Source organism: Leptonotus elevatus, chromosome 5 (assembly GCF_054856555.1).
Source record: "Leptonotus elevatus isolate MCC_2025b chromosome 5, RoL_Lele_1.0, whole genome shotgun sequence".
Lineage (NCBI taxonomy): Eukaryota > Metazoa > Chordata > Actinopteri > Syngnathiformes > Syngnathidae > Leptonotus > Leptonotus elevatus.
The window spans coordinates 7,621,988-7,635,440 of record NC_141243.1 but is presented as its reverse complement, the minus strand read 5'-3'; the positions used below and the strand labels follow the sequence as shown (position 1 = coordinate 7,635,440).

General features: G+C 40.5%; 1 protein-coding gene across 1 annotated transcript in view; it reads left to right on the top strand.

The window, feature by feature from the left end:
* Positions 1-13,388, top strand: part of LOC147173512 (uncharacterized) — a 35,198-nt gene extending 21,810 nt beyond the window's left edge. Inside the window, exons 12-21 of the mRNA XM_086075732.1 lie at positions 269-2,976; positions 3,061-5,799; positions 5,983-6,207; positions 6,314-6,427; positions 6,521-6,634; positions 7,607-7,765; positions 7,929-8,011; positions 11,023-11,167; positions 11,395-11,577; positions 11,659-13,388. Coding sequence (XP_085931858.1) covers positions 269-2,976; positions 3,061-5,799; positions 5,983-6,207; positions 6,314-6,427; positions 6,521-6,634; positions 7,607-7,765; positions 7,929-8,011; positions 11,023-11,167; positions 11,395-11,577; positions 11,659-11,819 — 6,631 coding nt within the window. The 3' untranslated portion in view covers positions 11,820-13,388. The remainder of the gene's footprint in view (positions 1-268; positions 2,977-3,060; positions 5,800-5,982; positions 6,208-6,313; positions 6,428-6,520; positions 6,635-7,606; positions 7,766-7,928; positions 8,012-11,022; positions 11,168-11,394; positions 11,578-11,658) is intronic.
* The last annotated feature ends 65 nt before the right edge of the window (positions 13,389-13,453 follow it).

Genomic DNA, 13,453 nt, shown 5'->3' with positions numbered 1-13,453 from the left:
TCCCTTTAATGTCCAGAACCCACATACCAGTAACCACAGCATCAAATGACAATGTGACAAGACATGTCTCAAATGATACTGTTACTGTAGCCCTTCTTTCAGCCAACACAGAGAAACTAAATCCATTGTTACCTGAAAAGCAAGGAACTTCTAACATAAGTCATACAGAGAAATCTATTACCACACTTGAGGCAAAATCTGTAGTATCGACAACAGATGACAAGCACAACACTGATGTAGCCATCAAAGAGACTATTACAATTATAAGCTCTGTTTTTTCCCAAAGCCCTGAGCAACAAACACTGGCAGAGTTGCTCACCTCTGATCAAGTAGAAGGCTTCACTAAAGCAACACCTAGTTCTGATCTCTCTGAGCAGTCTGCATTACCAGGAATCACTAGTACAACACATGCACAGTCCATAAACACACAATCTAAAATACTACAGAGTACTTCAGATGTTCCAATCATAAATGAATTGGATGCAGGTTCAACAATCTTTCTTCCAGAACAGGACAGCTCAAAAGGACAAACAACTGAGATTTTAACAGAAGAGTCATCTCAGTCTTTATTGCCAACTACAGACAGTACTATGGAACATAGCAGCCACTCAGCTGTTGTGATTGGCACTTCTCAAGAGACATCTACAAAATCTCCAATCTCCCTAAAGCCTTCCATTCAAATAATTGATGACACAGAGATTATTGATAAAACCTTTGCACTTTCTACAGAGGTCACCGGGAAAACATCAGCAACCATCTCTTCAACGTTAAGTACTGGACCATCAACAATATCAACATCACATTCAACGAGAGGAAATGGCAGAGATTATTCTCATTATAGCACCGAGACTCCAATTTCCCCGGTTACACAGAAGAACACAGACAAAAGCATGGTTACAGTGTCCACTGCTGATAGGACATTCACTGAAGAGCCTACATCTGGCCCTGTCACGGATGTCTCAACATCTTTGTACAGCCCAGTGGAAGATGCAGTGACAACTATTTCACTTCCTAGTGCAACAGGTTCTGATGCAGAAGTTATCAACATTCACGAAGGCTCTGGAGACCTAATTTCTTCTTATACAGACTTTACCCTTTCCAGCACAGAGTTCCCAGCAACTTCAAAACACAGCATCAACACAGATATTAACTCAGTAGAGTCTATGCCAACCTCGAGGAAACCTACTGCTCCTACTACTAGCTCAGCATTTATCACAAACTCAAAGTTCGTAATCACAAATGATGAAGGTTCAGATGATGTCACAGCTGATCCCGTTTCATCCATGTTTAGCACAAAGAATCCATTTTCAACCGTTGCAGAGCAAACCCCTTCCACTAAGGTTCATACAGAAGCAGCAGCAATTCAAGTTCTTTCAGAATCTGTCAATTATATAACAGAGAAGTCATTAACACCATCACCTGAAATTGAAGCAAGTACTGTTTTAAAACCTCAAATTACTTCAGTGTCTTCTCTGTTCAGTACTAAGAAAATTACATCGGTGACTCCGATTGAAGTTCAAAGTGCATCCTCTTTATCGGCTGCAACAGAGCAAAGTCGTGATGCAGCGAGGCAGAGTGTTGGAAGCTTCGGAGATGACATCTCTGCTGTTACAAATGAATTTCTCGCAGTAACTCCAAAAGAAGAATCATCTAGACCATTAGTTACTGCCGAGAAAGAAAGTTCAGGGGATAGTATATTTGCTGTTTCATCAAGTCCTCATATATTTGAAGGGACTCAACCCATGGAAATGCCCAGTCACTCTATGCTTCCCTCAAAAGAATCTTCCACTTATGTCGACATGGAGATCTCTGGGCTTTCCCCTGAAGAGGATGATTTAGAGATAAGTTCAGATGGATCAGGTGGAGATATATCCCTTGATACAACTAGTGAGATTGAAATAGATAAGAACACATATGATTCGTCAACTCAACTAAGCAGACAGTCCACGCAGGAATTTGTATTATCAACCCAAGCCCCATACAAGACAAGCGATGAGATTTACTTAACTGAGCAAGGAAGTGGGGTTTTCAATGATAGAACACCTGAGGATGAGATATTGGGTACGGACTTTATTGACATATCAACAATATCCATACCAATGGCAACATCATCTGTGCTTGACACCACTGCAGCAGCCACAAGTCACATCACTCCTTCACCCATTGCTATTGCTGTTTTTGGGGAAACTTCAACTGACAGGGAGTCTACTGAAAAGGCTGTAACACAAAAACTAGTGAGCACTGCAGATTCTTCCCTGCACAGCACTGTGAGATCAACAGTCTTTTCACCTGAGACACAAACAAGATTATCGAATAAAGAAAAGGATGGCATACGTGAACATTCCACAACCGAGGTCATTTGGGCTACCATGTCGACATCTCATGAAAAGACATCTACTGAAAGTGAAACAATTACAGCCTCTTCCTATCAGCAGACAACAGCAACAACTGAGAATCTAAAAATTGCTGTTACAGAGACATCTTCTCTCTTCAGTAGACCAAAATCAACTGTGACTGCAGGGCCTACTCTCTTCAGCACAGTCAAACCTAACCCTAAAACATCATATGTGATGCCATCTGCCCAATCAGTTACACCTTTAACTGATAAATCAACACCAGATTTGAGTTTGACAGAAGGTGAGAGTTCTGGTGACCAAACCACAGAGATGTTCACTTCCAAGGCATCTGTGATTAAAAACATTACAGTTGGAGAGGCAACCGGCGAAAGTGAAACGTTAGTTTCAGTCAATTCAACCACATATGAGATTTCATCACAGGAGATGGAAATGGCTCAGGTTACAAAAACTCCCCAAAACATGGAGAAAACACAATTTCCAATCTCTAGCACTGGTACTAATGCATTTACTACAGCTGAGAAGACAACAGAGTCATCTTTTACAACTTGGCTCCCCTACACAATTGGAGGGTCAGTGGATGTTCAGAGTGTGAATGACCTCACCACAGTCCACTCAAGCAGTGAATATAAACAAGTTGAAGTTACATCTTTGCCAACCCCTATTCTTTCAGTTGAATATCATAGCATTTCAGAGCAACAGGTAGTCAGTGTTACTCCTAGCAATGAGGCCAACAATGATTTAGAAGACCAAACATCCACCATGGTGCTGCATGTGTCTAGACCATCGACCAACAAAACTATTCTATTTACAGAAGATACAAACGATGAAGATGAACTGCTCTCCCCAGTTACACACAGCATACAAGAGGAAAGCCCACCCCCCGAGCTCATCCCTAGCACTGATATTATTATTGATGCTGATACCATTTCCATCATCCCCTCTTCTCCATTTTACCCAACCATTGAGGCTGAGGAGGGAGGAGGTCTCACACCAATTACAACGATGCAACAATTGGAGGTGACAGAGGAACCAGAGGCTTCAGGAACAGATGCTATAAACTTCTTCACACCTACTCATGCCTCAGCAGCCTCTCCTACATACTCTCCAGCCCTTTCTGAATCATTACCTGTGGAAAGTGTTTTGACTACAGAAAATTCTAGTGTACGCACTGCATCATTGTCATCACAAACTGCCTCAACAAAACCAAGCCATGGAGCATTATATGATGTAACATCATCACAACCAGTTTTCTCACTTGATACTCATACAAAGCCAGTTCTCAAACGTGTCTATGACTCAGATGAAGGCTCTGGAGGAGAAAATGTGTTCAGTTCTAAAACCACAGCAACAATAGAATCATCCTCTGGATGGACAGCATCTGATATAGTAACATTACCAGCTTCTTCACTGTTCAGCACTAAGAAGCCTGGAGTTATTAGTGGAGTTGACAATGGTATAAAAAAATCAAGCATTTGGTCATCTCTCTACAGTACTGTGAAACCGACGCCCAATTTTGTACCTGATGTTGCTGGCACCTCAAGTAATGAAAGGCTGACAGCTTCAACAATGGAGCCTAAAACAATATCACATCTGGAAGTGTTGCCTGAGCCTGGTAGTGGGGAAGCTGAAATACTTCTATCAGGTGCCACCTCTAGTCTCTACAGCACTGAGAAGCCAACAGCCACTTCCTTCACTGATAACACTTCTGCAGGATCCACTCTTTCGAGCACAGATAAAGCCATAAGATCCCAAGAGCATGAAACAAATGATGTAACCACAATGCTACATGAAGCAGTATTTTCAGAAACTATTTCACATTCCTCCGACAGAATAACATTAACACCATCACAGAATGAGAGCACCATGGACCATGTCACATCTTCATTTACGAAAGATAAATTTTCTACATCTAAGGTACCTTTTGTTGAACACACCTCTCAATTTGACCCTCCTATCCAATTTGTTACCACATTTGCCCCAGAATTAGAATCTTCCCCATCTGATACATCCATCCAACAGGTTGAGGTTGCATTCACTCCTCATTCCAATATTGTTCAGAGTGGCACAGCCACAACAAGCCCAGGGTCTCCCATTGAGGGCTCAAGTCAGGACTTTGGACCTAGTAGTATGCTTAGTGAAGTAGAAGATAAGACATTTGAGCCTTCACCGACTAATGTTGTACTCATTTCATCCCAATCCCCTGAAATGCTAGATTCCAAAGCAATAGAATTGACTGATGTTGAATCTGTAACAACTCCACAATCTAGTCAGTCTATAAAACACCAGGAAGAAACTACTCAGGCGGAATCTGATTCAAGCTCACTTGAAATGTCTACTGAAAGTCCAAGTCCACAAAGAATTACTCAATCATTTTTAATCCAACCAGAAAGTACCCCATCTTCACTGCTAAGCCCTGCAACTCCAACAGTAGATGCCATTTTAGATGTTACAGAACAGTTATCCTCTAACGAAAATGTGAATTCAACTACTAGGGCACGTGATACAGCTGGTGAAAGTTCAAGTTCCTCAGAGAGCGTGGCGGCTTCTGTGTCAACAGAGACAAGTCTCATCACTTCAACAGAAGAAGACGGTTCAGGGGTCACAACACCAAGTGTCTACAATGCAGAATTGGCTAACCCAACATCGACTCAGACAGGGTCCTCTTTATATGAAGAGACATCTACTAAGACCCCCATGACACAGGTTTATTCAACCCAGTCACCTGGTATGTCCCGAATTCCTATTGAGAATAACGAGACACAAACTGACACATCAAGCACACAAGAACACACTGGTATACCAGATTCTGGAGAGACTACTACCAATTACCAAGAAGTGGCTACAACAAAACCAGCAGAACACATTTCAGATGTCCTTTTTGGAGCAATACCTTCACAGGAAAGTATTTTGGTCCATTTTGTCACAACCTTTCCTCCCCAACAACACCCAACACCCCCCCGAGAATCATTGGAACATGCCCGGTCAGAGTTTGCTATCACCCACCACCCTCACACAGACTACTCCTCTGAAGACGTATCACCGACCAGTCCCATGTCTGCAAGCCTTGCTATTGGCATTTCAGTCATTGAGCCTGTGTCTGCCACAGTGGCTCAAGATACAACTGACCTTACAGATGAGCAAATTTCAAGTGGTGAAATTATTGAATCAACTCCGGAAGCAGACGATCGAGGAACACAGTCGACAGCGGAGAGTGGAGAGATTCCAGACTATGAGGGATCAAATCCCAACAAAGTAGAGAGCATTCCAGATGACAATGAAAGTATAAAACCAACAGAAATACCAATGTACACAACTAGCCAAGCTGCAGAGAGTCAGCCTTTTGACTCAGCAACTCCTTCTCCAAGATCTGACGAGGCTTCAGAAAGCACCAGCAGTCGAGAAGATAGCATGAATACAAATAGCATACGTAAACAGGATCGTGGCGAGGTCACCACTATGTCATCCTCCATCTTTACGACTCAAGCAGGGAGAGAAACAGGCAGTTCTGTGGCACTGTCAGGAAAATTGATCACCACAACAAATCAAGGATCAGATGAAATCCAGACAGTCTTCAAGGTAGATGCTACCACCACTGCATCAAAGGGGGAGTCAATCCCCCCACAAGATGGAGAGTTCACAACAATGTCACCAGCTGAAACCCAAAGCCAGAACGTGCTATCGGTGCTCCCCACCCGACCTTTCTCTGGCAAGGATGGTAAACCAGGCAGTAACATAACTGCACCTCCATCGCTCACTGGAGGAGAATCACACAACCCAGGGGAGGGCACAACTTCGCTTCCAGTACAAGACCTGAGGCACACCATTGTAGGAGAGACTGTGGAAATTTCCGGTAGGTCTAAAATATATATATATTTTTAAATAACACTATTCTTTAATCAATATTATTAAGCAGACAGACCATTGTTGAGCAAATATATATATTTTTTTTTTATCAGGAATTGACTCATGTACTGAAAACATTTGCCTGAATGGAGGATCTTGCCTCATGAGTGGCAGCATCCAAGCCTGTAGCTGTGCACCTGGTTATAGCGGCGATCGCTGTGAAACAGGTAGAAAACTGTCTTCAAAAATATGTCTTTATGTAAAAATCCTCTTTTGAAGTGATCTGCTGTAGTTTCTAAATAATATATCTGTTTGTTTAGACATTGATGAATGCCAGTCCAACCCTTGCCGCAATGGAGGTACATGTGTTGATGGGGTGGCTTGCTTCACATGTGTTTGCCTCCCGAGCTACTCCGGGCTCTTTTGTGAGGAAGGTATGTTTTTAGTGATCAACCTATTTTTAAACGACATCCTTGCTTACGTCACAGTCAGACCAATAACCTGACGTTCAGTTGTATTAATGAAAAATATATTTGTTTTTACATTTAATACACTATTCAATTTCATATATCACAGTCTTTTTACAGTTTCTTGGATCAGTTTCAACTATTCACCAATCCCCAAAAAAATTGCTTAAACAAAAATTTGGAAGTGTATCGTTAAAATATTACTTTCATTTCATGAATGAATTGTGTTTTTTTTATTCCATGCTGAGCCCAGGGTATTTTTTGGGGTGTAGGCGCTTTTAGAGCGTGTCTATTCTCCACCATTCGTTTTGGAAGAGATCACTCATCAGTGAATTACACTCAGATTGTGTACTCTACGCAGCTGCTGTCTTAGAAGTGTTTGCTCAAACAGCGGCCCAGAGAGATATTTGCCCTTGCATTCTTCTTAATTGCGCTGAAATGAAAGGAGTTAAATTAAGAGAGTTGATGTTGTTGTTAATATTTAGACACAGGGATCACTGTCAGTGTGATATAAATCAATAGTACTGTGTTGTTAGGCTACTATGGGTCAAATCTCAATTCTTTGGTCACATACCCTTTTGGGTCAAATCTCAATTCTTTGGTCACATACCCTTTTGGGTCAAATCTCAATTCTTTGGTCACATACCCTTTTGGGTCAAATCTCAATTCTTTGGTCACATACCCTTTTGGGTCAAATCTCAATTCTTTGGTCACATACCCTTTTAACCTCACTTTTTTTGTTTTACCTTCTACAGCTCTTAATGTGCTTAAAGTGGAACTATCTAGCTGTCATCTTGATTAAAATGACTAACCAGAGCCTCATGGGTCAGGCGTAATTTGCGTAAACACTAGTTGAAGCCACAGAAAGATACTTAAACGGATCAGAGTAACTCAAATACTAGCTTATTCCTCAATATCTGTTGCTTCCTTTCCTTGCAGATGCAGAGGTGTGCGAATATGGCTGGCACAAGTTCCAAGGCCAGTGCTACAAGTATTTCCCAAGCAGAAGAAACTGGGATACGGCAGAGAGAGACTGTCGCATGCAAGGGGCTCACCTGACCAGCATCCTTTCCCATGAGGAGCAACAGTTTGTCAATCGTAAGTCAGAAAATCTCAGCATGTTCTTTGAAAATCACAGTCAAATCTGAAAATGTCGATTCAGGCATTGACAATATTGTTGCTTTGTACCCTCTTCTTTTTTGTTCATAAACACTCCTAACATGGGCAAGAAATGTCATCTGTTGTCTATTCTGTTTGGCAGGTCTTGGGCAAGATTACCAGTGGATTGGTCTGAACGATAATATGTTTGATAGCGACTTCCGCTGGACCGATGGAAGCCCCACGGTAAGATAGGTTGCTCTTTCCCGCAGTTCTTTTCTCCCTCTCAGCAAACATGGCAGAGCGACAGTCTAAATATTTGGACGTCATGTCAATGACGGATGCTCTCATGTGGAGAGGAACACCCTTTATTAGGGGGCACTGTTGATTTTCTCATGAAGTTCTGTTGAAAGTGTTCCCAGCGTGAGCCTAACAATATATGAAGGAGGCATTCGGAGTGCGTAAAAAGCAGTACACGAGCGGAAACCGGTTAGAAGTGTTCAATGGTGGGAAGTAATTAATACATAGTAAGTATATAATTTTCTGATATTTCGACTTTACTTGAGTATTTTTTTTTCTAATGGCATTTTACTTTTACTCAAAACAGATTTAGTGGTGACTCGAGATACATGTTTAAAATGTTCTTTTGACTAACGTTCATATCTGAAATCAGTTTCCCCCATTGAAATAAATGCAAATGCAATAATCCCTTTATGCTCTTATCTCAAGACACAAAAAAAAGACCAAGCTCAGGCTCTTCCAAGGCGCTTGTATCTCAAGGCACTACAGTACCTGTACTTTCCATGACTTACTTTGACAAAAATAGGGTCAGTACTTTTTTCAACCTCTATATGACACAATGTAAAAAAGACGTAACTAGACAGTGGTTAAGTCAACCGCGGCTAAATTCTTGATTCATTGATTATAAAGTGGGAAAAAAACAAGGACAGCAACAACATGGAGGAACGTGAAGTAGGTAGCATTAACGATGACGGCAACAGGTTCGGATATAAAGCAGGATATTTCCTAATCCGTTACCTTATTTAAGAGAATTGTTTGATGCAGTCGTTGACAAAAATGATTTGTGGCAACTTAGCATTTTTTGCTTGCCAGCCCAAAACATTAGCAAAGCTGTGGCAGCACATTTTAGCACCATAAAAGTTTTTTTTTCTGTAATTCCAACTTTTTAAAATGGATATTGTCTATAAGTAAATTTCTGGTACTCAAACACAAGTTTTTCCTTTTTTTTTTTTTTTTCTTTTTTAAACATAAGTATCAGGATTTACAGTAAATATAGCATGTGAATACTTTTGCTTTTTGAGAATAATGTCCACATTTCAAAGATTAGTCAACAGATCAGGTTTAAAGATAATCACCAGCCCTTTCTCAGCTGACGGGTGATGAGGGTACGAGTGACACTTTTGGGGGAGGGAGACGGAGGGCGCAGTGCGGCAGGCGTAGACAGGTACGGTTTAGTGTCCCACCATCCCCCTCGCTTCCCTCCCTCCGAGAGCAGGCAGCCACCAGGCAGGAAGACAACACAGATGGACAGCACCTGTGCCCGCCTGCAGAAAGACAGAGAAATGGACAAAGCAATATGGGGGGTCCGCATGGGTGGTCACACTCACCCAATATTAGAATCGCATTGGCTAAAAATACTCCACGTGTTTACGTGTTTTCTTAACCGTCATGATCAACGTTAAAATACAGTAAGAGTTTATTCCTTAATAAAAGCCAGTAACAATATGCTCAGTTTGGACAATAATGCCACACTTAAATATAGGGGGGAAAATTACTTAAAAATTATGACATAAAAAAAAAAAAGGCCTCTTTTTTTTTTTTTACGGAGTAAAGTCTATTTGGTTTTGTAAACGTGTATGGCTAATCAGGGTTTGTTTGATTATTTTGAGGAAGATGGCGTCCTGCTGTGCACAGTTGTGCAGCTGATGACATTTGTTACCTTCGCAGTAAGGCGAGCAGGAAGTGGCTGTGTTTGTAAAGCCTAATGACAGAGTAGCACGGCCCAGGGACAAGACTTGTCGTAGGGGTCGGGGGTTGGGGGTGCGCGAGGGTGTGCGGAGGGGGGTGGGCTAAGTTGGGGTGGTCTCATCTTTGAAGAAGTCGTTTGAACCCGCTAGTGGTGAAAGACTGCAGGTCGCACCAATTGCACGTCGAATACCCCGCAGCACTACAGCTGTGTGTACGTTGTATGAATGTGTAAATGAGCAGCACATCTGTGGAGTCACATTTAAGTATGTTAAGTATGCAGACTGTAAGCCTTAAGACCATTTAACATGGATCCCTGCTATGCAATCGGGGTTCGATTTGGAACTCATGTTCACAAATTCACTGAACTAGAATCATTTTCAAAACTTTGTTTAGTGTTACGCATGATGTCATGAAGCCTTGAGTCATTCCTTTATTACAGGACAATTTAGGCACTAAGATTTTTGAAAAACGGACCATTTATTTCACATTTTTGTTATGTTTCCCCAAAAATTAATAATTACTGAGGAACCTGGAAAAACATATTTTAAAGATATTGCTGAACCAATCCTCTACAGTTGCTATATTTTTTTTGCCAAAGCTACAAGCTAGCTGTGTTAGCCGCTATGCTAACTGGTCAATAACAAACTTAGCTATACTGTACTAAGAAAACTGATTTAATTGAGCTTTTTCTGATTTGAGAAACAGAGTTGTGTAAATTTTAGTGACAAGTTCTGTTATGTGGAAAACATTGACCAAATGTGAAAAATAGAAGCAAAGACTTACCTTTTAGGTCTATCTATGGAGTGTTAGTTTGACAACCATTTTGTTCACATTTTTGTCTTCCAATCGATGGCTTAAAAAGGTTTTTAGTAACATGGTTGCGTGTTTGGTCAGAGGTTAAAACTTCAAAATCATACCTAAAAAAGGATTATTTGAAACTTATTTTATCGGTTATATTTGACAGATGGTCATAAAGAGGGTTAGGGACATGACAAAAAAGCCTTTTTTTTTAACCCCCAAAAAATATTTAGGAATCCCTTTCACTACCAATACAGATACATTTGATCGCAGAGCAACTATAATTATACAAAAAGGGGCATACATCACACTTCGTGCTGATTTAAAAAAACATTTTTTTAACTTTGTGCTGATTTCGCCTGTCCATCTTTTCTTCACGCAAAAGCGACCTCTTGTGGCCATTGAGGAAAATCACAACTCAATGAAAAGTATTTTCTATTTGCGTGACATCATCCCTTCTTGAATTGCAGCACTATGAAAACTGGAGGCCCAACCAGCCCGACAGTTTCTTCACTGAAGGAGAGGACTGCGTGGTGATGATCTGGCACGAGGACGGCCAGTGGAACGACGTTCCGTGCAACTACCACCTCACCTTCACTTGCAAGAAGGGTACAGGTAAATGTCAGACATACCATGCAAAACATCGCACCTTCATAAATGCTTATATTTTATATTAGGAAAAATGACATAACAACTTCAGTATTGGACAGTAAATTATTTTATTATAAAAAAATGTTCATCTGGCAAATAGGGCTTGTGCAGTCACAGAGAGATGTAAAAAAAAAAAAGAAGAAAAAACTGCATAAACAAAACTTTCATGCAAAGTTGCTTTTGTTCCTCAGTGGCATGCAGCCAGCCTCCACTGGTGGAAAACGCGCGGACATTCGGGAGACAGCGTGAACGCTATGAGGTCAATTCGCTGGTGAGGTACCGATGCAGCACAGGATACATTCAGAGGCACCTCCCAAGCATCCGTTGTCGTGGCGACGGACATTGGGATGTTCCCAAAATCGCCTGCATGAACCGTAAGCAGAGCGAGCATTCATTTGCATTCAATCCGAAGTTCTCGAGATCACTTTTCACTTTTTTTTTTTTTTTTTTTGCAGCATCCAACTATCAACGAAGCTTCTTCCGGAAACATCAACACGCGCGTCTGTACAGCGTCGACAACTTTCGGCAATGGCCGGATCAGCAGGTTTTCCACCTCCATCATCAGCGTTACAGGGGACGGCGAGATAAGCCGGAACACAAACGGAAGAGGATGTGATGACCGATGCGGCTCCGGGAGCAAATCTATTATTTGTGTGCAACAAAAAAAAAATAATGAAAAGAACAAGCACAAAGGAATACAAACAATTTAAGAGGACCTGAATGCGGGATGACAATGGAATCGTATCAAGTGCCTTTTTAAAGAAGATGACTTTTTCTATCAAGAGACACGTGGAGAAATATTTTCAACTTGCTACTGGAAATGCAAAAAAAAAGACGCTTTTTTTTTTAAGGCAACATTGATATGAGTGATACTGCCATAAGTGGTCCTTAGAAAAATGTTGCAAATTGATAGCGCTTATGTTATGTAAATGAGTTGATCTTTTTATACAATGGCTTTGTTGACATTTCAGAGCATATTTAGTCGTATGAGTAATAATACAACGAATTTGATCTTGCCGTCATATAAATGTCAACCAGTTCAATCGTTTTGAACAAACCCTTTAATGGAGGCAGCTTTCAAAGGTACCAACCTAAACTCCAGCCTTGATGTTTTGCGGAGACATTTTTTTTTAATAGTAGAGAATAAAAGCAATTTTACTTCGTAGTATGATCCATGCGTCCTCGGTAGCGATGTCGCACAGCAATTAAAGCCATCAACGCACCAGTGGCTTTATATAAAGCACGTTGCAACATTAATGTGCACAACTTGTCGCTGTGACATGTTTACAATAAACATGCATGCTGTTTAAATGTACACACCACAGAACTTTGCTCTCATCTGCTGCTTCTGAGCGACACTTTTGCCTGTTATTGAGAGAACGTATTTTGTGAAACGCTCCCGAAAGACTTGAACGTAAGACCCGTTTAAGCAGAGACGCATGTAATTTATTTTATTTTTGCTTACCTGACAAATCAATGCCAGCCGGAATCACATTGAGGATGATGACCAATATGGTGGAATCTTGAACTCGTTCGCTGCCATTGACGGTTATAGACGTCAAAAATTCATTTGAACTATTTCGATTACTTTTGTTTAACAAGAGTATGAAAACCTAGATTTTTGTTATTGTACATTTAGAACAGATATCAAATTTGTGATTAATCGTGAGTTAACTATTGAAGTCATGCGATTATTTACGAGTAAAAATTTGAATCGCCCCTCATTTTTAATAATCATCTCGTCGGGCAATTAAAATTTGTAATTGTAATTAATCGTATGACTTCACTAGTTAACTCACAATTAATCACAAACTTTATATATGTTCTAAATGTACATTTTCATGCTCTTGTTAACAAAAGTAGAAGAAAAAAAAAGAGTTAAACTAATAGAAATAGTTCAAATGAATTTTTGACGTTTATAGCCGTCAATGGCAGTGAATGAGTTAATACAAGTAGTGGACCAAATAATATGGCTTTAATAATGCTGTTCTGTACCAAAGACGAAATAATTTACAATGGAAACGTGATTTTGTGAATGCCCTTGTGAGTGTCTCAGCCTTAATGTGCACATAATCTCCTTTTGTATTTATAACAATTTGTTTCTTTGTGTCACACTGTGAATGTCTGGGATGTTTTTAATTTCTTAAAGAGAGGTCAAGCCTACACTCTTTCTTTAACTCATCAAAGAAATAAAAGCGAATATATGAATATGCTGTAACATTTCATTCCACAAATTGAGGAAAAAGCTTT